This window comes from Thalia democratica, chromosome 6, assembly GCF_965202585.1.
Source record: "Thalia democratica chromosome 6, ktThaDemo2.hap1.1, whole genome shotgun sequence".
Classification (NCBI taxonomy): Eukaryota; Metazoa; Chordata; class Thaliacea; order Salpida; family Salpidae; genus Thalia; species Thalia democratica.
Window position 1 is genome coordinate 46,286,049 of NC_139170.1, and position 26,431 is coordinate 46,312,479.

The 26,431-nt window shown below is 24.4% G+C and overlaps 1 protein-coding gene across 2 annotated transcripts; it reads right to left on the minus strand.

Annotated features, from left to right (window-relative positions):
- Window positions 1-2,379: 2,379 nt before the first annotated feature.
- LOC145839594 (polypyrimidine tract-binding protein 1-like) lies at window positions 2,380-26,055 on the minus strand. 2 transcript variants are annotated; one of them, XM_082947214.1, is made up of 16 exons: window positions 25,980-26,055; window positions 21,214-21,267; window positions 20,664-20,801; window positions 19,906-20,064; window positions 17,026-17,191; window positions 14,686-14,744; window positions 12,947-13,124; window positions 12,391-12,531; window positions 10,736-10,860; window positions 10,358-10,394; window positions 8,348-8,440; window positions 7,172-7,287; window positions 4,831-4,931; window positions 4,001-4,075; window positions 3,737-3,800; window positions 2,380-2,708 (listed from the first exon to the last, which is right to left on the minus strand). In XM_082947214.1, exons 1-16 carry the CDS (start codon window positions 26,010-26,012, stop codon window positions 2,640-2,642), a joined length of 1,608 nt encoding a protein of 535 aa, XP_082803340.1. In that variant the 5' UTR covers window positions 26,013-26,055; the 3' UTR covers window positions 2,380-2,639. The 2 variants fall into 2 exon arrangements, with proteins under 2 accessions (XP_082803340.1, XP_082803339.1); XM_082947213.1 differs by lacking the exon at window positions 25,980-26,055 and adding an exon at window positions 21,644-21,986.
- Window positions 26,056-26,431: the final 376 nt, after the last annotated feature.

Below are 26,431 nucleotides of genomic sequence, written 5' to 3' on the forward strand. Positions count from 1 at the left end.
AAAAAATTTTTAAGCTAAAATTGGTTTTTTAAAAATCCTTACTAGTCTGAGTTTAGATAAAGTATCATAAAACCTTTAAACTATATATATTTTTAAATTTAAATAATAAAAATACTGAAAATATGTCAATTAAAAGTATTTTTTCTTTCAAAATATTCAAATAAAGTAAAACAACTGAAGAAATGTAGAACATTTTGAAACATTTAAAAATTAAACTGTTTCTAAATTATCACAACTAAAACAGAAAAAACTAGCTTAATATTTTACAAATAATACATTTTTAGTTGTGAATATAGTTGAAACTACAATAAAGAAATTCATAATGAAATAAAAAACATTGGAATAAGATTTCAAAAAATTATTAAACACCAGGGCTAGATTTAACTTCAATATTTAACTATGTCGCTCAAACTAAATAAATTTGATAAAAAGACAAAAAAAAAGTTTTGTGTAATCTCAAAATTTCGTGCACCCCTAAATGACTTTCGTGTACCCTAAAAATTTCGTGCACCCCAAAAATAAAATTCAAGTGCACCAGTGTACACCAGGGGCGTAGCGTGGTGAGGGACGCTGGCGCATGCGTGCCACCAAAAAAAAATGCAATATCTTTATCCTTTATTTTTTCTGCTTAATTTGCCTTTTTTCAACTATGTTTTTCTAGTACTTGAAAAGTAAAACGAAATTTCGAATACCAATTAGTGACAAGTTAGGGAAATTACCCAGTATACTGATTCGGTGCGTAATTGCAAATCCGCACCGATGTTGACGAAAAACTCCATAAGAAAACATTTTATAAGTTTATTAACTTCATAAGAATTTAGACTCAAACAGTACGCAACTAGTTAGTGCACCGCATTAGTATAACCTTATGACAGATTTTTTAAAAGGACAAATGCTAACATTTTGTTAACAAACCATAAAGCTAAACCTGTTTTATAGTGATAATGATTCAAGAATATACAAATTGTAGTAAAAATAGCAATAAACAACTGCTAATAAAATAAAAATAAATTGATAACAAGAATAAAAAATATTAACATCATAATTTAAAAGAAAAATAACAAATAACAGAAAATAAATAAAATAATAAATTAAAGTAAATAATAAACAAACAGTTCATACTGTGATTACAGTTTTAATCTTACTATACAAAAAGTATTGTTTAAATTATCTAAACTTAAAATTTTTATTAAAAGTAGTTTCTTTTTTTATTAAGATAAGAAACAAATCAAACTTAGTTATTTTATCAGCCATAAAGTTTAAAAATTAAACAATTTTTGTAGCAAGTTATTTAAAAATTTTTTTAGTTACATCATGAACTAATTTATAGCAACTTGTAAACCAAATTTTTACAATCAATTTTTATTCTAAAAGACATAATAGATTAATTATAAATTTATTTAGTTTCAAATCAATTTTTAAATGGTATTAAAAAAAAAATCTTTCTACCAACTATTTGTAGTATTTAAAAAATGCTATTCCATAAAGATCTTAGAAAAACTGATTTTAAGATAAGTGAAAAGTTATATTTCTTGTGAATTTTTAAAAGCATTAAAAAAGTTGACCTTAAAAAATCTATCTTTTAAACATTTTGTATCTAAAACATTTAGTAAAATCTTTCCATACACTCAGGATTTTATGAAGTTTTGGAAAACTTTAGTATGTCTCAGTAAAAATCAGGATAACTCAGAATGTTTTAAGTATTTTTAAGCTCAGGCTGACTAAGGATATATTTGTTTTTTTTTAACTCAGGGTAGATTTAGTGGTTTAAAAAGCTTTGTTATAAATCCTAATTTCTATAAGTTTAAAAACAATAAAAAATTCTCCAAAAGAATTTAAAATGCTTATGATGACACATGACATAAAAAACTACCTCAGGACAGTTATTTTGACTCAAAGAGTGGCAAGGCAATCCTGATATCTTCAAAGTTAAATGTTTTTTTTTTGTGAAATATATTTTATTATACTAAAGAAAAAGTAAACACTTGTTTTTATCAATTTTTAGTATATTATTTTAAAAATATGCAAAGTGATATTGTATGGAATGTTGCATTTCTATGATTTTTTCTAAGTTTGTTTTTAATAAATATTTAGTAATATTATTTGGTATGTTTGAAATTGATTTTAAAATACTTCTATTTTTATTTTATTAAACTATAGAAAGACACAAGAAAATAAAATTAATAATTTTTTGTTAGAATCGAAAAACCTGATGTTAAAAATAAAATGACGACTTTATACTTTGGATTTTGGAACTTTATAGCAAAATTCACCAAGCTTCATTAAAAAGTACTTCCTAAAAACAAAAAGTTTAAAAGTTAGTTTGAAATTCGTTTTGGTAGATAGAACAAAACAAAATTTAACTAATAAAACATCGCTTACATAATAATCTAAAGTGGAAAGTAATAAAAAACATATAAAAGTTTTGCAAAACAAATTAAAAGTTCCGAATTTTTTTTTTCAATCGAACTTTTAGAGGAATGACAGAAACTTTCAAGAATGTTTGGATGAAAAACTGATTGAAAAAAATCTTATTTTAAATTTACACAATAGAACGAAGGTGTAAAGTTTGCGATGACGTAGTTGAGCGGAAATGTTGCTTCACAACATGTTTTGTGACGTCACAAATGATTATGACATCACAGATGTCCTTTGGAGAAGGAAACTCTCAGGTGGCTTCGGTCGCTCAACTTGTAATTGTGGAGTTTCTGTTTAATTTTATTTCTTTTCCATTATTCAAATTAAATTAGTTTTATTTTATCGCATTAAAATAACATTCATTATACTACAAACTAGAGTGGTTAGTTAAAGAGAAATATGTTATAACAAAATATTTATGTGTATACAAAAATGTAGACTTTTAGAAACCAAAACTAAACTTTTACTTAATTATTTGTATTTTAAAGTTTTCAATTAATCTAATTAATTGTGCACTGGAAATTATTTGAGTAATTTTTGTTAAAAATTGTGTTATGCCAAAAATTCATTATTATTATTATTATTTTTAAATATTTTGACAAATATTTAGCATACCTAGTATAAAAGAGACAGTTAAATAATATTAATAGTATTTTGGAGAATAATATTAGAATATAACTTTATACTTAAAAATATAATACTTAAAATTATAAAACCAATGATTAAGAGTTTAAGTAAAAAGCTATAGAATTATTAATAAATATAAAATATGAACATTTTTAAAAACAATATTTGCTATGAGTATAAAAAAACTTAGCTTGCTAGTTATACTAAACTACTACAACTTACTATAAAAGTTATGAAATTTGGCTAAGTAAATTGTTATGTAAGATAAAACTATTGCTTTGGACATTTATTTTCAAAATATTATGTTAAACTGATCCAATCCTGATTTGTTAAACTAATCTAAAACCTACAACAGTTTTTACATTATACAGTTTAATTAATTTCTTTAATCTATTCTACTCAAGTCCGACGTTAGTTAAAATTAAACTTTCTTTATAAACATAAGTATACTTATATTACCAGTTAAACAGCTGTTTATCTAATCTAAATTCTTTTTACTTTACTATATTAAAACTAACATCAAGATTATTATTTCCTATCTGTTAGTTTAATACAAAGTTAGCAAGATTAAACCTTAAGTTGATTTTATAGAGCTTTTATTACTAAAATAACAAATTTTTAAAAATCTAATCCCAACTAATCAACTACATTCGTTTGTTTTTTTATTTATTTTTTTATTATTTAAACTTACAACAAGACACTGCAAGGCTTCATCAGTGTTCAACATTTTAATAAGAGCCATTTTTCTGTCTTTCCTATAAAAAATAATGATGTATTAAATTCTACATATACAAACTTGCTACTTTTTAGCAAGTAAGGGTATTACTTGCAAAAAAAAAACTTAAATCTATTATATATCAATAAAACTAACTGAAAGAATTTAAAAAACCTTATTCATGGAATAATTTTGTTGGACATTATTTTAAATTTTCTATTTTATATTAATAAAACTAACTGAAAGAATTTAAATCCTCCAACAGAGCCATGTTCATTGAACAATTTTGTCAAATATTCTTCAGAGACGTCGGGCCTAAAATTATTTTATGTTGAAAACAAAAATTCGTATATTATAGAAACTTAAGATACATAACTAAACAATTTTACATTAGTTATTTTGACTGGTGTAAAACGTTTTATTTATTTTTCTAGACTATTAATAATGCAAAATTACCTGTATAGTTTAAGAACTTAATCTTATTATTTAAAAACCTACTTTCCATCATGTAAAAAAACTTAAAACGTTATATGAAATTGATTTTGACTTATTGATGTTAGATTTTTAAAACATTATCTGATATTAAATCAATAACTTAATGTGAATTTTTGTCACAAATGTACTGTGAAATTTTTTAACTATAATATAAAAAAAATAAAAAATATTTAAATTTTATAAATAATCTCTTTAGCTTAATCTTTATAATCTTAAATATTTCTTTACTAAATACTAATTAACAGTGATTATTATACATTTTGTTATAACTACAAACCTACTAAATTTATAACTCTAAAAATTGTAAAAAGCATATACGGTAATACTTCAACGGAAGAAAAGAAAACAAAAATAAAAAAGTTTATACTTTTAAACCTTTTTAATGCAAATATATTTTTCTAAAAGCATTTCTAAATTTATTAAAAGCTACTATATTTTTAAACGAAGCGTTATATTTAATTCATATATCAAATACTCTTAATTTATTTATTTAACATTAGGAACATTTGATAGAAGTGGTGCGAAAATTTTTAACAACAAATACTCATTATTTTCTAATGTAAACTTTTACATACGGGATGTTTGATAGATGCAGAACACTGCTCGGCGCGAAAATATTCTGAAAGTTTTTCGATCCAGGCTTCTTGAAACGGTGCAGTGGCGATCCTGTGTAATCCTGAATAAATAGCTGTAATTAATATACAAGAACAAATAACTACAGATAATAAATTAACAAGCGTTCCTTAATAGATATTTAAAACTACTTAACAGGTATTAATATTTAAAAATATTGTAAAAAAAAGATTGTTAACAAAAATTAAATAGCTATGAATAATAAATTAATTTAATAAGATACCCTAAATAAATGTTTACAACTTATGAAAAAAAAAACAGTTTTAATTAATTGACGAAATCAACAAGTTGCTGAAAACTAGTTAAAAGTTTGTTTAAAAGTTTGTAAAAAATAACTATTTTCGGTAAATCTACAAGCTGAAGTAAGTTGGTATGCAAGAATTTTAAACAACTATTTCGAATAGTTATAGCATGAAAAAATATACATAACAAGTAGTTTAAACCTTGTAAAATTTATTAAAAAATGTTAACCTACTTAAAACAGCTTTTTTAACCTGCTAGTGAAAATAAGTTAAAAAAAATTTGAGATGTTTTTAGAATTTACTTCTACAGAACATCAATTAAAACACTGTACACATGAAAAAACTTTGTTAACACAATTAAAATAAGTGAAATTAACAAAAACAAATTAAGCAATTTTAGTAAGACGTAACTGAAAGCTTTACTGAAACTACTGTAAAAAATTTACATTGAAGAAAAAAAAGGCATAGCTAAGTTTAAGTTCAAACATAGCTAAAACATATTTATAACAGGGAAAACATTACAAATGTAAAAAGGTATTTGTTTTTAACAAAACTATGTACTTTTTATAATCAAACAAGCAAAATACTTGCTGTACAATCGATACTTTCATAAATACAAAAAAAAAAGCACAAACTCGATAATCAATACTCACAAAAATTGAATATTCCAAAGTTAATGGGTTTATAATAATGTGATATGAACTGGAAATATTTTTAAAGTAACTTCTTTTCCGAGTATTTATATGTACACTCAGCTTTAGTAAGTCAAACAGGTCAAAGTTAGGCATTTTATTAAATTTATTAATTTCATAAAATCAATATAATGTTGACACCTTCAGGAAAGGCAATATAATAAAACACATATTGAAGTTTTTGAATGATATTTAAAAAAAGTGTGTGTTTTAAAAGGAATTTTATGTAAAAACACTTCTTAATTGAAAAGAAAAAACGATTAATTTTGGCTTAATACTTTAATAGCTACATATTAGAAAAACAAAACTTGTAATTAATTGCGGATTTTAAATAAATCTTTTATATGATTGAATTTGTGTACATTTAAAACTTAATTAAAATAATATACACGCAACTTCATTACAAACCACATAAACAAACATTTTTAATGAAGTATTCGATCACGAGTAGATACCAACATAAAAGTGGTTTTATATTTTACAAGCAAACTAAATATGTAGATTTAAAATTAAATTTCAAGGCTGAAAATCTTGATACACATTTAAACTTGAAATTAAAAAAAAAACTGTTGAATTAATTGTACAATGTTTTGTTGATTTTACTAATAAAAAAAAAGTTACTTTTAAAAGCTACGTATTTCGTATCTTTTTTAAATATATACTTGTACACATAATTGAGAAATATAATTATTTTATGTCTACAAAGATATAATATACATATTAAGTTTAGTTTATATACTTGATACTTAATTATTTTTAAATGTACAAACTAATTAAAAAATAATCATGTACCAGTATATTAAATGGTTCTTACATTTTAACCATGGTTAACTTCACACTCAATAAAAATCTTTTAAATGAACACGATTATTTTTTCCTGAGTCGTACAAAAAACTGACTTAAATATAAGTACGTGTCTGTAACTTTGATATGCATATATCAGGGGTCGGCAAATGGTTCCGCTGGTATGTATTTAGTTCCAACTAATCCAATGTAATTTTGTCAATTAAAAAACGGTTTTCTTTTAAAGTTAATCTATTGCTTAAATACTTTTTATTCAAAAAAGTTAGCAAAAAAGGTGTTATTTTAAACAAATAAAATTCGTTCCTTTTTCGACATTCCGACCCCTAGTATATACATATATACCATATCTATTCTTAGAGCTTTTTGAGACTCCGTAGATCTGTTCTTAAATTTATTTGAGAGCAGTGAAACGCCGTTAGTTGAAATAAAGTTTTAGCACAAGAACATCTGTGGCATATACCATAAGATATATTATATATTTTTTATTATTTTTTGTCTGACTTTAGTTAATTTAATTAAACACATTTTAGCTTATTTTCACTTACCATAGTCAACTTATGTTGATCCATGCCCTCTTTAGGAAGTTGCACCTGGTTGTGTTTAGACACCACAATGTTCAGCTGTCGACCGAAAAACTTCACCCCGTGCAAATTGTTGCGTACTGTTTAGTAAAAAATGTGTTTCAATAAAGTTATAAATTAATAAAAAAACTTGACCTCATGCAAATTTTTGCATACTGTTAAAAAAAGATATTGTATAGTTGTTTTTTTTTTATACTTCAAAAAGTAAATATTCACTTCACAAAAATGTTGGTATGTACTATAAATCTATAGTTTGTCAGAATAAAAATCACCTAATGTAAATTGTTGTGGAATTGTCCAGATAAATAATAATATTTTAAATAAAAAAAAACATGAAAGTTGTTGCGTAGTTTAAAGTAAAAATTTCATCTCGTGTGGTTATTTTTGAATTGGAAACAATAAAAAGTGTGTTCCAATAAAGTATAAAGTAGCTTAAAAATTAAACTTTTGTCAAAAGCTATTAAGTACTTAAAATAACAAAACTAAATACACTTCAATTTTAAAAGGTTGGACTTTGTTCAAAGTATCATAACCACAACTTAACTTTAAAAACAATTTTAAAGACAATAAACAATAAAATAAAACAATTTTGCATGCTTTAAACTAAAAAAAGTATTTACATCATTTACAACCAAACTTACCAATTAAATAACCTAAACATTGAATTATTTAAGAATTGATAAACATTGAAAAACTTAACCACTAACTTAAATAAACAATGTCTAACTTTTTATTTTTATAAAATGTTTGGTAATTTTTTTTTTGAAAAAATATATTTATAACTAGTCTTTTAAGAAATTAAAATAAACATTTAATGATAAAAATAAATTTAAATGTGATTTTTTTATAGATTTTTTACTTTTTTTAAATAATTTTAAGTTTTCTTTAAGCAAATTTTTAGTTTATAGCTTCCAAATATACTAGATTTTTATTTGTTTTTTTAAAGATACATACAATTCAAATCAATTATGTTTCTAAAGTCTTACAATAATTTATTTTAGTCTAATGATTTTCAAAAATTATTACAACTTATTTTTACTAGGTCTTTTTAAAAACAATACTTTTATAAAAGATTTAAGGCACCTTATAGTTTTGTGAAATATTATTTGTATTATTTATTCTATTATCAATTTAATTAACCTTGTTGAGCTTGGTTAGAATCAACCATTTGGATCAGAGCACTGGTTTTCTTTTGAAATAAAATTTTCACTCTTATCACATCTCCGTATATACCTGAATATTTTTTTTATATAAAAGAATTATATAAGTATTTATACTTTTATATATAAATTTGTTGAAGTCTAAATTTAAGTAGCCTAAAATAGAAATCTTAACAAACTATATGAACTAATAAAGTTATATATTCAAAAAATACATACTTTCCTATGCAAAACTATATAAACATATTTTTTTAAATAGTAACTTTCTATACAAAAAATTGTGTATAAATTCAAAACATGAAGTAACTACATTTTTTAATAACTATAAAACATAAAAGTTTGTTCTTTGTTATAAATTAAAATTATACTCATAAACTTTTACTTATGAAAAATTGTTATTTGAAATGAAAACTCATCAAGTTAGAGTTTGAAATACGAATGTGAAAAAATGAACAACTTAAATTCATACTTTTAATTATGTAACCTAAAAACTTGTTTTAAAAACAAGTATTTCGAGTAATTTCACTATTTTCAAAGTAATTAAACTTCAAATAAATCATTTAAAAATATATTTACACAAGCAAATTAAAAATAACAGAAGTTTACATTAATATAAACTCAAACAAAGATTACTTTTAACGACTTCAATTCATTGTTTTACATTTTACTAAAACTGTTTTATACTTACAAAATAAAAATGACTTTTAAGTTAATAATAAAACTCAAAATAGTTATTACTTTTAACGACGTTAGACTTATTGTTCTAATAAAAATTTAAAGTCAAAACTTAATGACTGACTACAAACATGCAATTAAAAGTCGTAAGAAAATAAAACATAAAAATAAACGTCGCAAACCGAAAGTACGAATTACTTCGAAATTGGCCTCAAATTAAAAGGCGAGTGGTAATTTTCTTCGAAGCAATTTGTAGTGGGTAGTGTTACACATAAACGTGAAATATTACAAACAAAAAAAATTGACAAAATTGAACCGGAAAAACTTGAAACACAATAAGCCCGCCTGTCTTGCATTCTTACATTAAAAATTTTTAATAAAAAAAAAAATATCTGCACTTGTTTTGAAATTTTGTTCGCTTCAAGTGATCACTAAAGAAAATTTTATTTTTACTCGGTAAAAAGGATTGGCTTTAAATGCTGTTTCTTGTGCAAATGAAAAGGTCGCATAAGAGGTGAGAATTTTCAGGGTCTTGTGTTGAGAAGGGCGTTAAAATGGCATTTAAACAGTTTTTATCGTGTTTTGTGAAAATTTTAATGGCACTTTTACGCACTGTTGGCTGGCATTTAATAGTAAATATTTGCAAAATAATATAAACTTTGCGTGTTTTGAAAACACAAAACATTTAGCATGCTTTTAAATGTTAGATGTTCATGAGAAATTAAACTAGAAATATGCATTTCTGAAGCTTTTACAAAATATATTAAATAAGTTTAGTTTACAAACATAAATTATTTTTTGAAATATATTTTAAACTTTAACACATTTTAGAAAGTAGAAAAAGAAGTTTTTTAAAGTTGCACATTTAAAATAAAATACATGTAAGGCAATTTAAAAGCAAATTTCACAATTTATAACTAAAAACAAGGTTGTCAAAAGTTTTTTGAAAAAAAAATTCAGGTTTTTTAGTACCATTTTTGTATCCGTTATTTGTGTAAAATTAAATTTAAAGTAAAAATTGCTTTAAATAGCATAAAAATATTAAAAATATAATTCAATGCTACTTTAACTGTATTTTTTGATAAATAAAGTATCAAATAATACAAAAAAATATCGCATACGATAAGTTTTTTATACCTAATAAAAAATTAACAACTTTACATTGAAAGTTATTTCAGGTTTTTTGCAACCCTGTAAAAACCTGTAAACAAAAGCAAAATTTTGTAAGTAAGTATATGTAGCAGCATGGGTTAGAAGCAAGTAAGATGAAGTAGAAATAATAGCAGTTTGAAATAAAAATAAAGTTGAAACATACCGAAAAGCATAAACAGTTGCTCTGGGGTTTTTACCTTCTGCGAAAGTTGTCCAAAAAAATCCGAGAATTTTCAGAAATATTTGAAGTTTTCCAAGAAATAGGCAGAGAACACCAGAAAAGAAATTGAAATTAAAAACAAGAAAAAGCTTTTAGTAAATAAAAGTTAAACACCATTATTAAATCATTTTAAGTAATTTTCTGAAGGGTGTAAGATTTTAAAGGTAAAGTTTTAAGGAAACAGTAAGAAAAAGTACTTTTTTTGTAAAAGAAAGATTTAAAACAAACACTAATTATTTATTACTTTTTATTTCTAATTTCATTTTTTAGACAACAAAAATTAAGACAAATAAAAGTTTTAAATGTTTAAACGGTACTAACCTGTTCATTTAGATTGGAAACGTGTAAAACGTTGTTGTTAGGGATACTAATACCGTAGTTCATATTAATATTTGTTGAATTCAGCGAGCTTGCAAACAACCCCTGGTTGGCAAGACCTCCCAAACCTGTTTGTAAAAATACTTAGTTTTTTAATATGTTATAATAAATAATTTTTTTTTTATATTAAGAGTTTTTAATTATATTTTTAAAATTAAATTAAATTATTGCTAAAGTTTAACAGGTATAGTTTCAAAAAACAATAATTAATTCACTAATTTTCATACCTGTTAAAAAAAAAGTTTTTAAGGATATAACTATTTGTTGTAACTAGAAAAAATTACTCAATTTACTGCATAGTAAAGAGTTTCTTAAATATAAAAAGTTGAATTGCACATTTATCATCAAGTTTTTAAAGATATGGCAAAAATAAAATAAACTAAATTCATAAAATAAAAATAGCTTAGTAAATAAATTTCAAACTCACTTTTTGCTAAACTTTAGTATAACAAATATAGTTTTAAAGAACAATAATCAAAAAAATACATTTTCATACGCTTATTTAACTACATTTTTCAGAAAACAAAATATAGTTATTTATAAATAAAGACTTCTTAAAATTTTGAAATTTTAATTTATATATATAAAATCACTTGTTGAATAATTTTGAGCTTAATTTTAATTGACAATTGTTCACCACATTTTCAGTATAAATACGTTTTAAAATATTTATATTTAGCAAATCATCTAGGCTAAAAGCTTTTTAAAAAAATTTCAAGCTTGATTGTGCTTTACGCATATAAACTAGTTTATGCTAAATACTTAAAAGTTAAGTTTTCTTACAAAATCAAACGGTTAATAGCTGGAGATATTGATTTTATTTTACTCTGGGGAGCAGAAAATCTTTAAACTTGCGCACACAGCGGTTCTAAATTGCAATGGTTAATTAAATTAAAAACTTGCACTTTACAAAACATAATCGCGTCAAAAGTAAAGATTCTTGTTTCTTAGTGTTAAATGGAAGTAGGTAAATATTGATATCTGTAATATATACACTCTTCTTTTTAAACAATTAATTAAGTACAGCTGAAAAAATAAAATTAGATATTTAGATTTTTATTTCATAAGACTTTGAATTAAATTTCAATTTAAGATAATAATAAGTCTATATCAACAATCAGACCATTTATTTAAAACTATGTAAAAAACATTACAATAAAAATCAATATTGTACACTTTAATATTTTTGTTCCTACTTTTAATTAAAATTAAATTTAATTTTACTAGACACACAACTAATATTAATCTAGTGTGTATACATTATTTCTAGTCAATGTTTTAAAATGTTTAACACTAATAATTCAGTTATTAGTACCTAAATTAATTCTTAATAAATTCCAAAAATCATATCTCTAATATTTCGTTAACTACATTAGTGATGAATGGTAAATAAGTTGAAACAAAAGTTAAAAAAAAACTTACAAGGCTTTAAAAAAACTTTAAATACTAAGTAAACTTCAAAAAAATTCAAACCTCTAAATATTTTGCGAGTTGTTGACCACGTTATTACAAGCATTATCAATTATAATAAATTAATATTTTCATTTATTTTCACAACTAATACACTTATGCAATTCAAGTATGATAAAAATTCAAACCTCTAATATTTTGCGAGTTGTTGACGACGTTGTTAGCGGCGGCCTGGACCATGGAAGCGAGATTGGACTGGCTCAATATCGACGCTATCGCCTGCTGGGCCGGTGAATAAATGGAAGGCGTCGCCATCAGTGCTGGCGGGTCTGTGTGACGTCATAATGCATGTTTATTACGTAATTTAAATGTGAACGTATCTGTTGTGGTATCATAGTACATGTTAATTTATATATTAATATCTATTTCAGGGTTTCCCAAACTTTTTTTCAAATGGCCTCCTCTGAAGAAATTAAAAAAGCTACGGTCCTCTTCAACAATATTACTTAAACTATTATTGAAAACACTTGAGGCCTTTTTTTTTTCTCTTCATCCTCCACTCCAGAAAATCTAGTGTAAATTTACTATGACCCCCCTTTGGCCCCTTTGCTGCTCGTGGCCTCCTGAACATCTGTCATGGCCCACTTTGGGAAACCCTTGTCTACATCCTGGTAAGTCTACGACTAACCTTTATCATTGAAAATTAAACTAAACGGCTGTTAATTGCTCGTGAAAACAACAAACCTCTCATGAGGGCGAGCGATTGGGTGACCTGGCCGTTAGCTTCGCTCCCATTGGGCAGATCGGACCTGGTGAAGTCGCGCGACTTGTCGTTGTTGTACTTGACGTTGAGGCAGGGCAGCCTGCTGAAGTCGATGCGGAGCGTGCAGCAGCCGTTGTATATGTTTTGTCCGTCTAAAGCCTGAAAAAAATGAAATTTAATCAAGTGCGATTCTTGTTTATTTCAGTTATTAGATATTACGATTGTGCAGCAGCCGTTGTATATCTTCAGTAGACCGTTAAGTGCCTGCGAATTTATAAATTAAAAATATTTATTTGATAGTCAACTTGTTTATTAATTAAATAATACTAAACTAGTATTTACTTAATATTTGTTGTATGTGGTCTGACCGTCTTATGCCTTTAAGTCAAATGAAAATGTAATTACTAAAAGTTTTTTTAAATATTTTAATGTTTTGACCGTCTAATTCAGGTGTCAGTAAACAGACTTAAAAAAATAAATAACAAAAAAGTTTTTTTGTAGTAAAAACCATTAACTAGACTCATTTCAATAGTTACCCTTTACTTGGACTTCATCATTATATACTTGACGACATTATGAGTTAAACATGCTGAGCTATTTCTATTCGATTACTAATATTTGTTTTACATAAGTGCGGCCCGCGAACATTTTTTTATATAAACGTTAGAAGGCTAACGCCTTTATAGTTTTTTTATAATGATCAAAAAGTTTTTATAGTAAGTTGTATATGTTCAGACTAATGCCTTAAAAGTGGAAAAAATGTATTCAACTTTTGGTAGCATATATTTTAACAGTCCAAAGACTATGAAGCTTATAAAAACAGTTTTTGAGCATTAATTTTACTACTTTATAAGTTACATGTTCTGAATATCAAGTGTCATGTTAGAACAAAAAAAAGAGTACTTAGGATCTTGTTTTAATTAACAAACAAGAAAATTTAATTATATATATTATTTACTAAATCATGATGAAAAAAGTTAATAAAAAAGAATTTTTTTAATCAAATAAATTCTGACCACCAAGAAACAACAAGGTTAAAAGTCATTAATTTTTAATTTGTTAACATGTCCGGAACTTTTAACATTTGAAAAAAGTAAAAATCATTAAAAAACATATGTTGATGTTGTATGGGTTTTTACGGTACAAATGAAAAATTATAAAATAATTAGAGTTATTATGTAAAAGACAAAAAATATAATGAAAGGCGGTTATTACTTATTTCTTATTATTTGTTTTGTTACAAGTTGTGATTATCTAATAACTGAAAAATAAGTAAAATGAAGAAAGTTGACAGATGAATGTAAATCTTCTGTAATTAAAATCTAATAAAATACTAATAATATTGATACTTATGTTTAAACTAATTATGTCAGTATCGGCATATTTCATGTTTTAATATTCTAAAACACAATGTAAAAATTCAAATTTTTAATGCTTAAAAACTCTTCTTTTCTTCAAATTAAATATATGTTCCTTTGGAAAAATATATTAGAATATAAACTTTTAATTTTTTAACTTGAAGCGTACAAATAAAACGAAATTGTTTTTGAAATTATTGAAATTATGCTGTACGCAAGACTACATATGACTTTATTTTAATATTATTCGGTGAGAACTTTTACTAAAGATCATTATTTGTCTGAAACATTAAAAAGTATTCAAGCAATACAAAAACAAACCTACATAAAACTTTTATTAAACAATATAAAAACAAACTCACGAGTTTTGCTTTTTGGGTTTGCAAAGCGTCGGCCATCTGTATGAGGGCTTGAAATTCATCTGAAAAAAAAATCAATCATCAGAACAAACGTTGTAACAACAACCCGTGATACGCTGTTGTGGTTTGAATAAAGACAATATTGTTTTTAAAGTAGTTTAGTTGTTTTCTTTAAAGTTATGATAATAGTATTGGCCAAAAGGAAGTAACTTGTTTAAACCTGTGTTTTTGTTAAATAGCAACAGCCTGTTTTTTTGTTAAAAAAATTTATTTTATCGAAATGTTAAACAAATGTTTTCTATTTCAGGTTTTGTTACAGTTAATTTTTTAAGTATTTTTAATCGAGCAGCGTTCTTATTTGGAAGTAAAAAAATTACAAAAAGTTTAAGCGTTTTTCGATTCTCGCAAACAGGTTTTTGGAAGTACAGAATAAATTTACAAAACACTTTTAATTTTCAATTTCACAGTTTATAAGATAAAGTAGCAACCTTCGAGTTGCAGACGTTTTAAATTTGCTTGTCGAAATGCCAAATTAATATTTAAACGAATTTCAAACTGATGCTCGGGTTCCAACAAGAATTTGACAAACAGCGGTAGACAGCAATTTCACGCGGTGAGCAGAAACAATTTGAAAGCGCTTGCATTTTGGAGAAAATTGAAAATATTTTGTATAACAAAAACAACTCAAAATGACCAAAATTTTAATTGTTTAAAAAAGAAAGATTAGATTAAGAGAAGCACTTTTCTAGCAGTAGTAGACAGCAATTTCACGCGGTAACAGAAAAAATTTCAAAAAACTTGAAATTTGGAGAAAATTGAAAATATTTTGTTAAACAAAAACACTTTGATACAACTAAATGTTCAATCATTTGTTTGTAACTTGATTATCAAATGTAAAATTAACTTTTCAAAATAACTTGAAAGCTAAAAAATATTGAAAAATCGCAACTTGAAGATACTGTTGTTGATCAAATGGATCTCGATGCAGATGTACGTCTAAAATAAATAATAAACTTGCAATTAATGCGCAAAAACATTTTCAAAAATGAAACATCACTACTCAAAATATTGCCGGTCAGAAGCAATGCCGATCTGCGAACGTATAATTAAAATTCGATAAATCACTGGTAACTATAACATGCATGAGCAGTATTGACATTTGGAAACAAATAATATTGTCACCCGTAACATGCCTACATTGAATCTGACATTTTACGCTGATCTAATGGAAGTTTGATAGACTATAATGCATGTACAATTTTAAGAGGTAGCATAAAAAAGGGGAAGTAAATATTTTACTGTTAAGTATTTATCAATCGCCCTTTAAAGTATGCATGGTAAGCTGATTATAATTATAATTAAGAGTACAATGTTAATATTGAGTTTGTTTTTGTTATTAAATGTTCGGAAATTATTACATACTTAACTCATTAGCTTATGTTACAGCAAATACACATTAGATTGAAAACAAATTAAATTAAAAATTAATTATAACTGATTGCACGGTCGAATAGACTTATATAAACTTTTACTAGCTATCATAACAATACTGGAAGTTCTTAATAAACTTAGAGACGTATTTATCTAAGCAAAGCAAACACTAAATGCCTCTATCAAAATGATAACATTTATTTAATAAATTTTATTTATTTCAATAAAACTAATTTGAAACTAATTTGAAACGAATTTGAAACTAATTTGAAAAAAAGTATTAAACTTATTTTAAATTTTTTAATCTTAATTAGAATGCTTTATTTTAACAACTAAAGTATCGAAGGCACGCTTATTCAATTAAAATACTTAAATTTAATTAGATACCTAAATATAGTCCAAAAAAGAAAGTTTCTATTTTGAAATGACTATTATTAGTTTGGGAAACTATAAGTTATTTTAATCACTAAAAAAAAACTTGAAAATTTTTGATTACAGCATTTCTTTTTTAATCAAAAAAACGTTTTAGTTAGTTAATTTAACTGTTTTATGTTGATTTTTTAAAGTTTACAACTGTATCTTTCTAAAGTTGTAAAACTATGAAACTAACTTTTTAATATTAAAAACTTCCTTAGTTATTTTCATTAAATTTAATAATATAAAATTGTTACTTTTTATCTTAAATTTTTTCAACAACTAACCGTAATTTGTGAAAATTATTGTTAAAAAATGCATTATACAGACAGCTCGATGAAATCACAAACAAGGGAAGTAGTTAAAACATAATCACTTAGCTTACTCAAGCACTTAAAACTGTTTCAAAGGGACGTTTCGATAGTTAGATTACATTTATACCTTTAAAATTTACTTTTAAAAACTTACATTTATATAGTTGTAAACTTAACAACTAACTGTTCTTATTGAAAGTGATCACTTTCAGCACGACGCCGTATTTAGTGAAAATGGTGTTTATGACGTCGATGGTTATGGGGTACACCATATTTTCAACCATTATTCTCAACACGTGGTTCGGGCCACCTTCTGTCTGCTGCAACGCTTGCAACACCGCCTGGGCTTTCTGTTGAAAAAGTTATTTTTAACAAAATAATTGTTAGTATTTTCCTATGAATTTTTTTTTTATTCACCTTATTAATTTAAACTATTATTTAATTTAATAAAAATCAGGTAAAAATTAAGTGAATACAATAAACAAGTTTTATTAGTTTGTTACAACACTGCCTGGGTTTTCTGTCAGAAAAAATTCAATCAAAATTGATAAACAACAAACATTTTAAGTTTAATATGTTTTTGTTTTTATTTTGTTTTAGTTTTAAATTTGCCTTAAAGTAATCTATACTTTATAGATATAGCAGAACAACATATATTTAAGGTGCACAAACAAAACAAGTATGTTATTCGTGCTAATTTATATAGTTTAATAATATCTATTTAAGTTATATTGGATTTATACAAAAACTATTGAATCTGTACATAGTTTATAGAAGCTTTACTACATATTTTATTATTATTTCTGTACAATATTGGTCATAATTTTCTGGCTAATAATCTTATAAATAAAAAGTATTTGCAAAACTAAAACTTTTTTGTAAAACAAAACTATAAATGTTATACTTTGTAGATAAACACAAATTATATTTTTTTAGTAAATTCTAAACAAAAAAAATTAATCTTGGTAATGATAAAACGTAAAATCGTAGGCATTCTATTTTCATAAGTCACTGCAAAATAAACTTAAATACTGTGAGATATACTTTTAGTTTTTAACGAAATTATTTATATTTCATTCCGTTGAGTCAGCCTCAATTTAACTGTCAAAGCGAAAGAAGGTGTATAAATTAAAACATAATTTCATAAAAATATTCTGCTTGCGTTTTCCTCAAAGAAAAACAATTAAATTTAATTTTGAAAAGAGAGTTTGTAATCACGACGCCAAAGCTTTTCTGATTAAAAACTTCTAAGGTCGCATTTATCGATTTTTATAAAGTTTTATTGAAGGGGTTGTGTATTGCGTGAAGCAGTTGCGAAATGCAATTTAGCAAACTTGTTGTTGGAAGGAGTTGATGTTTCCAGCATGAATTTGCTAAACAAGTTATGAATAATTAAGTTATTAGAACAACAACGAAGCTTTTAATCAATAATTAAATGTGTTTGTTTATAAACGAAGGTGAAATAATTAAATTTTGTATTATATCACAGTGGTACACAAATTAATAAAAAAAAAAAATCCGTGCTTGTTAGAGGTTGTATGAAAATAGTAAAAACACAAAAAAAAATTTGAATCTTATTAAGTTTTTATACTATTTAGAAATTTAAACTTCAAACTTTTATAAAAAAGTTCTTATAACTTTTTGTATAAAAGCAAAACAAATTATTTTTTTTAGTTAAGTAGTGAACAACTTCAGAGAAAACTGGCCATAAAATTGTTATAACAGCTTGAAAATTTTCTACAACAGTTAAGTGTTTATTTATTTTTAAAAGTAACTTTTAGCTCATACTTAAAGTTTCAGTGCAAGATCAACCTTTACTTTGCTTTCCAAGCTTTAACTCGTTTTAAAAGATTTATTTTGCAAATACTCAAGCTAACAGGACCATACAACTTTTTCTGCATTTCTTGAAGTTTGAGCTAATTACATTAAAAGATTTGTCCTTATACAAGTCTCGTGTAGTATGAAACTGCAGACAGCCGAATACAATTTTAATGAGCATGGGAAAAAATTATTGATTTTTATATAAGGTTCAGTTAGAAGAGCCTGAGATTTCTAAGTTAACATTACATAACCGTAGATTTCAACAAAGTTAATGCTGTGTTTTTATATTAGCTGTTATAAAAGTGGTTATGATAAGTCGTTAGAGACTAGACATATATCCAAGACATATGGCTTTAAAACCTAAAATAGGTGCTAATTTTAATATACTTATGCTTATACATAGAAAATAAACTTTTTCAAGTTAATTTTGTTTTACCTTGCTAAATCTCTTAACTACTCTAGGAAAAACCAGTAGCTAGGAGTTAAAGTATGTGGCACTTTATAAGTCAATAATACTAAACTATAATTACTAGTTTGAAATACTTATTGGTTAATTATTCCTTTTAATTTTACTTGTATACTTTTTTTATTACGTTTTATATAAGAACATATCTATTTTATTATTTAGATTTTTATATTTAGATATTTAGAACTAGGTTTTTATATTTTATCAAACTTTGTTTGGTAGTTGAGTCTTATTATGTTTGTATTATGAACAAAAATAAACAATTTTTTTTATATACAAAACTTTATTTATTTAATGTGTAATTGCCAATTAAATTACTAAAATATTTATTGAATGTTTTATACTTATAATTCTAACAATTTTGCCATTTTTGTACAAAGTTTTACGATAACATATAAAACAGATTTGATAAGTAAAATTTTTGTTCTATATAGTTATTTAGTTTATATTGTATTCTATAAGTTTCAAAAATTTTCATTTGCATCTGATTTTATAGCTTATATATAACAATAAATCCTGTAAAATTTACTACACATTTAAATTATAAGACGCATTACTTTGTATTTTAAACTATTTATATTAATTCTAATTAAGATGGATAGTTTGTTTATGTTTAGTATTTTTTAGTGTAATTTGTCCAGGTTTTAGGTCAGTTTTATGCAAATACTATATCAACAATTACCATTTGATCTGGTGAAGTATCAGTTTTAAGTTCGTTGTGATTACTAAACTGTTTGTATATCATTCTCTTATAGTTAATATCATATCAACAATTACCATTTGATTTGGCGAAGTATCAGTTTTAAGTTCCTTGTGGTTACTGAACTGTATGTATATTATTCTCTGCCTTATTGTCGGGGGATTCGATTCGCTGGACATCACCATTTGTTTTGCGACGTTCTCATCTGCCATTTCAAGAAATGCCTGATTCTTGCCCTGAAGGTTTTACTTTATGATAGAAAAATATACCTAACTGTAATGTTGTAATTAAATACACCTCTTTTATGATTAAAGTAATAACTTCTTGCTCTATCTTTTTATTTTAGTTATGTTTTTACTATTACAAATTATATAATTACATGTAAAAAAATTACAAAACTTTTAGTTTGGCTACTTACTTTTGCTTGAAGTAATTTTTTCAGTTCGTTATCAGCAAATTTAAACATTGTTACTAATAGAAAAATAAAGTTTTAACTTAATGCCCTAAAGGTTTTCTCTTTATTGTGTTTTTACAAGATAAGTAACTCCTATTTGTTTCTATGTTTTTTTGGCTTTTATGAGCACTTAGTAATTTGTGTGTAAACTGTTATAATAGCTTTTTAGTAGCTCTAATTGACTGCTTTAAAAATAGATAATTGCTTCTTTAAAGGCAAATTTTTATAGCTTCGTGACAGATTTTTTAGTTTCAAATACAAATTGTTTTACCCAAATAAAAACATTGAAAAACTTAATAAGAACTTTTTCAATAAATAATCCTTTGCAAACTATAACTTTTCTGACTTAATTGTTTCAAAAATTATAAAATGAATTAAAACCTTGAGCATAAGCACGTTGACAATTTTGCCGTAAGTCATACCCAATTGTATTACTTCAACATCGGTTACGTCCGAAGGCAGGCTTCTCAAATGGACCACTTTACTGACTTGCTGGTCCGTAAACGGTTCTATCTTAGCCTACAACACATTTGTAATGATTAAAATTTATGCAAACTTACAAAATCTTAAAAGCTTGATTTACATTGTATTCTGTTTTAAATCAAACAATTTAAAGTTCTTGACTTAAATAGCTTTAAGAAGATATTTATCTATCTATTTATTTATTTATTTATCTATACTGATGATCTCTTATATGCCAATATCCGAGTGAAACATTGTTTTGTTAATAATAAATTGTAAAAATAAATAATAGACAAGTTTGATTTATGGTAAAAAACTTAAAATGTATATATGAAAAAAATAAAAAAACTTATGTCACTTGAAAACTATTTCTACTGCTATTTTAGGTTTTAAATTATTTTACTTTTTATTTCAATAATTGTAAACGAGTCACTTAATTAATAAGTTAACTAGCTATTACAAGTCAAACCTTTTTGGTGGTATTTTCGTAGCTGTTATAACCATTGAAGTCCTCATTGCTTCTCTATTAAAAATAATTTAAATCAAATATACGTAATTTCAGCCAAATATTAAGAAAAAATAGCTCTTGTTCCTCTCTTAAACCCCTCAAATGTTCAGTGTTAAAAACATATTGGCAGAGGTTTTTTATTATTGGGTATCACAGTTATTTTTGTTTAAATAACAGCTATTTTAATAGATACTAGTATAAGAAAAAAAAAATGCTCAAAAATTTGATACTATATTTTAAAAAATATATCTTACAACAACTGCCAACTTTTGATGAACAAAAAAAAACACAGCGCTACTAAGAGTGCTCAATTTATTAACAACAAAATCCAGAACTGAACTCTACAAAAATACAAAATTATGCCCGATAAATCGAACACCTTTCTGAGTACCTTGGTGGCGGTTTGAATCGTCACGGGGAAAGTTCTCTCCACAAACTGGTGGTTGAACGCTGGGGGAGGAGAAATGACGATGGAGGGCTGCTCCACGGGCAGCAACGTCGTCGGAGTTTGGATTATTTGGGTGAGGGGCAAGGTGGTGGGAGGGTGGAGTGGCAAGTAGACGAGTGACATTTTTAATAAAGAGCTAAAAGTGACATTACTCATAAGTAGCCAGAAGTAACATTATTAATTATAAAAATGACTTTACCAACAAGTAGCTTAGGCAAGTGACATTTTTAAAAAAGATCTAAAAGTGACATTACTCATAAGCAGCTAGAAGTAGCATTATTAATTAAAAAATGACTTTACTAACAAGTAGCTTAGACAAGTGACACTTTTAGTAAAGACCTTAAAGTGACATATACAAGGAGATAAAAGTGACATCATTAATAAGAACCTAAAAAGTATGGCATTAACAAGAAGTGGCTAAAACAAGTAACAATGTTAAAAAGTAGCTAGAAGTAAAATAAACAATTGCTTATTATTCTTAATAATCTTGACTGGTACTTGATGTAATTAAATTTTACACATAACATAACCTTGTAAATCACAGTAATGTTTTAATTGATAGTTTAACCCCTTTTGCTATGCTTGCTTGGTTTTATTGTTATCGCAGACAAATAGCTTTTATTATACTTTTCACTTATGTTTTATTGCTATTGTAGGCAACAATTTATTTTTATACATGCTTAAATTGTAGCTAGGATTCGGTTTTGTTATTTCCTTGTTAGAAATGCGTTTAAGAAAATACTAATTTTTACTTGATAGTAATCTTTTTCTTACTTGTTTATATCCCTTACATAATAAGTAATTACTTCAAAGTTAAAGAAAATTATAGTTTTCTCGAATAAAAGTAAAAACAAATGTACTTCTTTATCTAATTTGAAAAAAAAGAAACCTTTTAAAACTATGTTTAACTTTTTTTTAACGAAAACTTTACATAATAGTTTTTTTTTTGTACTAAAAACTTATAGTTTTTGTAAAATATGTGTAAACTTTGTATTATGTTAAAGCTTCCATTATTCTCAAAATAATTCCATAATTATTTTAAAAATAAACGAAACTCAAACTTAAGTCTATTCATTTTTCATAAGAAACTTTGAACTTTTTTGACACTTGACTTGTTATGCAAATTACTTTAAATTGCTTTTTATTTAAACTTACTTGCGACTTCTTCCTAAGCTTTTTAATTATTTAAACTTTAAGTTTAAAAGTATACTTATTAAATTTTCTATCTAATGTTTTAAAAGTACAAGTCAAAATGACAACTATTCTGCTGATTTTTTTTTTAATTGTTTTGAAGCTTTTATTAATTTGTTTTTTGAATTAAAGCTTAATCTGAATTCAAAACATCTATTAAATTTTAACAAAAATGAACAACTTAATTCAAATTAAACTTTTTTCTATACTTTTATTAAGTGTTCACAGGTACACCTTACTAGAAGTACTGGTTGTATGTGCGTGCGATTAATTCGCTCGTTTGTAAAAAGTCTCCTTTTTTCATATCACGCTTTCAATGACAGAAGGGAAAAAAGCAAAGTGTTCTGACTCACTGGAAATGATAACAAAATCCTCCCATTATAACATTATAGCTTTGACTTGCTTTTTATTCAAAAGGTGATGTATCATAAATGCAATCTGATTACTTTTTATTATACAACTCAAGTATGAGGATCATAAATAAAACTAAAAAACTAATAAATTTATTTATCAAGCTTTATCTCTACTTTATATTTGAAACTAAAAATAATAAAAAACACATGATAATCTAGTTTTGAATTTAGGTTTTCTCAAAGTTAGTAGGCAATAAACACTGATGCAATTTGTTTTCAACTATCTACTAAAATCTCACATGTGAGCAACAACAACATGATAAAAACATTATGAGCACATTATTTGAAAAGTGTATATGTTGTAACAGTTATAATGAAAAACAATAACAGTTTAACTGTAAACAAATGTATAAATCTTTAATTAAAATTATTCAAAGTTTTATTTGTAAACTAAAAACGTATCCACAACCGCTATATATTTAAATATTTAAAACAGATACGTTTTTGAACTTAAAAAATAGAATTTTAAATCTTTGATAAAAATTTATTAAGAATGTTAAAAATCAATTGCTTGACATAGTATAGAAATTGAATTAACCTATATAATTCTACAAGCTAGAAAATAATCGATTACAATAGCTCTTGTTTTTTAAACCTAAATCCTGTCTTGAATAAATTTGCATCTGACATTTTTAATTTTAACAGAAATTTTTTTTTTTCAAAAATTAGGTTTAACATGTATTTGTTGAATTTAAATAAATTCAAAGGGTTTGTAACGTAATTGTTGTTAACATGTAATACAAACTGAAAATAATATAATAGTTTTTTTTTGAGTAAAATTACACCACACAACAATATTAACAAAACCACTAATTTATTTATCATAAAAAACTTTAAATTATTAATGAGCTTATAGAGTACAAACTATAAAAGGAGTACCAAAATTTAAAATAAGTATTACTAAAGTTTTTATTAAAAACAGCAAGTAAAAATTATTTTATAAGTTATTTTATTAAAATGTGCTATATTTACTAGCCTAATTTCTATAAAGTAAAAAGTATTTTTCCATTTAGACAAACAAAAAATATAACAATTAAAAGATGAAAATAAGTAATTGACCTTAACTTTAATAGTTTAACTTATAACATACTTGAAACTAATAGAAGTAGTTTAAAATTGTAGCTAAAAAACAACAATTACTTTATTAGCTCAAAAAACCATTTAAACTTTTCCTGAAGTATTTCAATGCTTATTATATAAAGTCTTTATCTAAACTCTAAAACTTTATATATAAATTTACAAAACATAGAAATTAATTATATAAAATTTAGTAATAAACATAATCAAAAATATTTTTTTTAATATTGTTAATACAAAAAAAAAAACTATAAACATTTTGTTTATTTACGTCTTAATTAAAAGTATGAACATAAAAACAATAGTCTAGTTTAACTAATGTTTTTATCTAAGTTTTTTAACTAAGTATTTAAAATTCTTTTAAATGTTTAACACAAATTGATTAGATTTTACTAATGTACATAAGTTAAAAATTATGAAATAAATTTCGAGTTTGTACATAAAAAACCAAGTTTCTATATGTGTCTAACTTAGTTTTAAAAAGTTTATCCTTATGATGGCGCTATAACGGCAGTTTTTAGAGACTTCTTGTGATTAATAATTTAAGATAACTTGATTACTTGACAGCTTAAATGAATAGAAAAAACCACTTATACGAAAATAGCCTCACGAATCAATATGAAACAAACATAAAACAGAATTCAACTGTTTAGTACAAAACTAAGTTTTAAAATCATAAGTGAAACTATAACTAGCTAAATATGAAAAACTAAAAAAGTATAAAATTAAACAAATATTATTTTTGCTATAAATTTAAACACGTTAATAAAATGTTTTAAATCACAGAACACAACTTTAAAGCTTTTGAAAACTTTAAAATTTATTTGTAAAAGTCTAGTTAAAAAAATATATGTCACACAGTTATTTTACATAATAAAAAAGAACAAAATAAAACTTCTGTCAAATAAAAATAATTCTTTACTACTACATATAGATCAGTACACTTAAACTTTTTAGTATCCACAATTTAATAGCTAATTGAAAACACTAAAGCGCAACAGTATAATAAAATATAAAAACATAAATCATAAAAAAATTGACAATGGTAAGACCTCAAGAGTTTAAGAAATACTTAGATAAAGTTTTAAAAAATTCAACATATATTAAACGTAAATATATAAATTAAGTGTAGTACAATTAATTATAAGTAGAACAAATAATTGTTTAATTTATAAACCCAAAATAACAAAACATTTGAATACACTTTTGTTAATAGCTGCATTTCAAAAAATTCAAGTTTAAAATTTTTGTAACGGGTAGTTTTTATACAGTTTGAAATTAAGTTAAAAATATCTTTAATTACATAAATAATAATCTATCACTACAATTTAGTCTATCAGTATTATCAAAAATTTTGTATAAATAATAAAATCTTATTGTGTCAACGCGATCTAAACTTAATTTATCACAGAAACATAATTCTATGTTAACTGCATAAACATATTATTAAAGTTTTAAATAACTTGCATACTTTTCAAAACTTAATACATATTTAAATAAACAAAAGTATTTATTTATTAAATAAACCTATATTTTACTAACCGTCTTTAATTTGTTTTATTATATATATAAATGTACTAACAAAAATTTCTACTTACCTTTATTCCAAGAGAATTGGGATAATTAGACATAGTTTATCTTTAAATCTTTGCAAAAAGCTTTATTATAGAATCTAAAAAAGTTTGTAGACATTATTTTCTGAATGCAACTACTATTAACATAACAAAGTTTTGAATAAACAATAACATTAAACTATTCTAATTAATCTAATCTTATATGAGAACGTAGTACAAAATGTACAGTATATAGTATATAACAGTATTTAAACAAAATTTAGAGATAAATGTAAAAAAACAGTTGTTGAAATAAATATTACAACTCTTGTTAAATTTTACTTAAAAATTACATAATGCCAGTTTTTAGTAAAAAAACATTTTTAGTAAACATTTGCTGAAAGTTATTTAAAAAGTATTTAAAAAAAATCGATCATATATTATATAAATATATGTGTTAGATTATATGCTGTGTTTTTTTTTTTTTTTAATGCTTG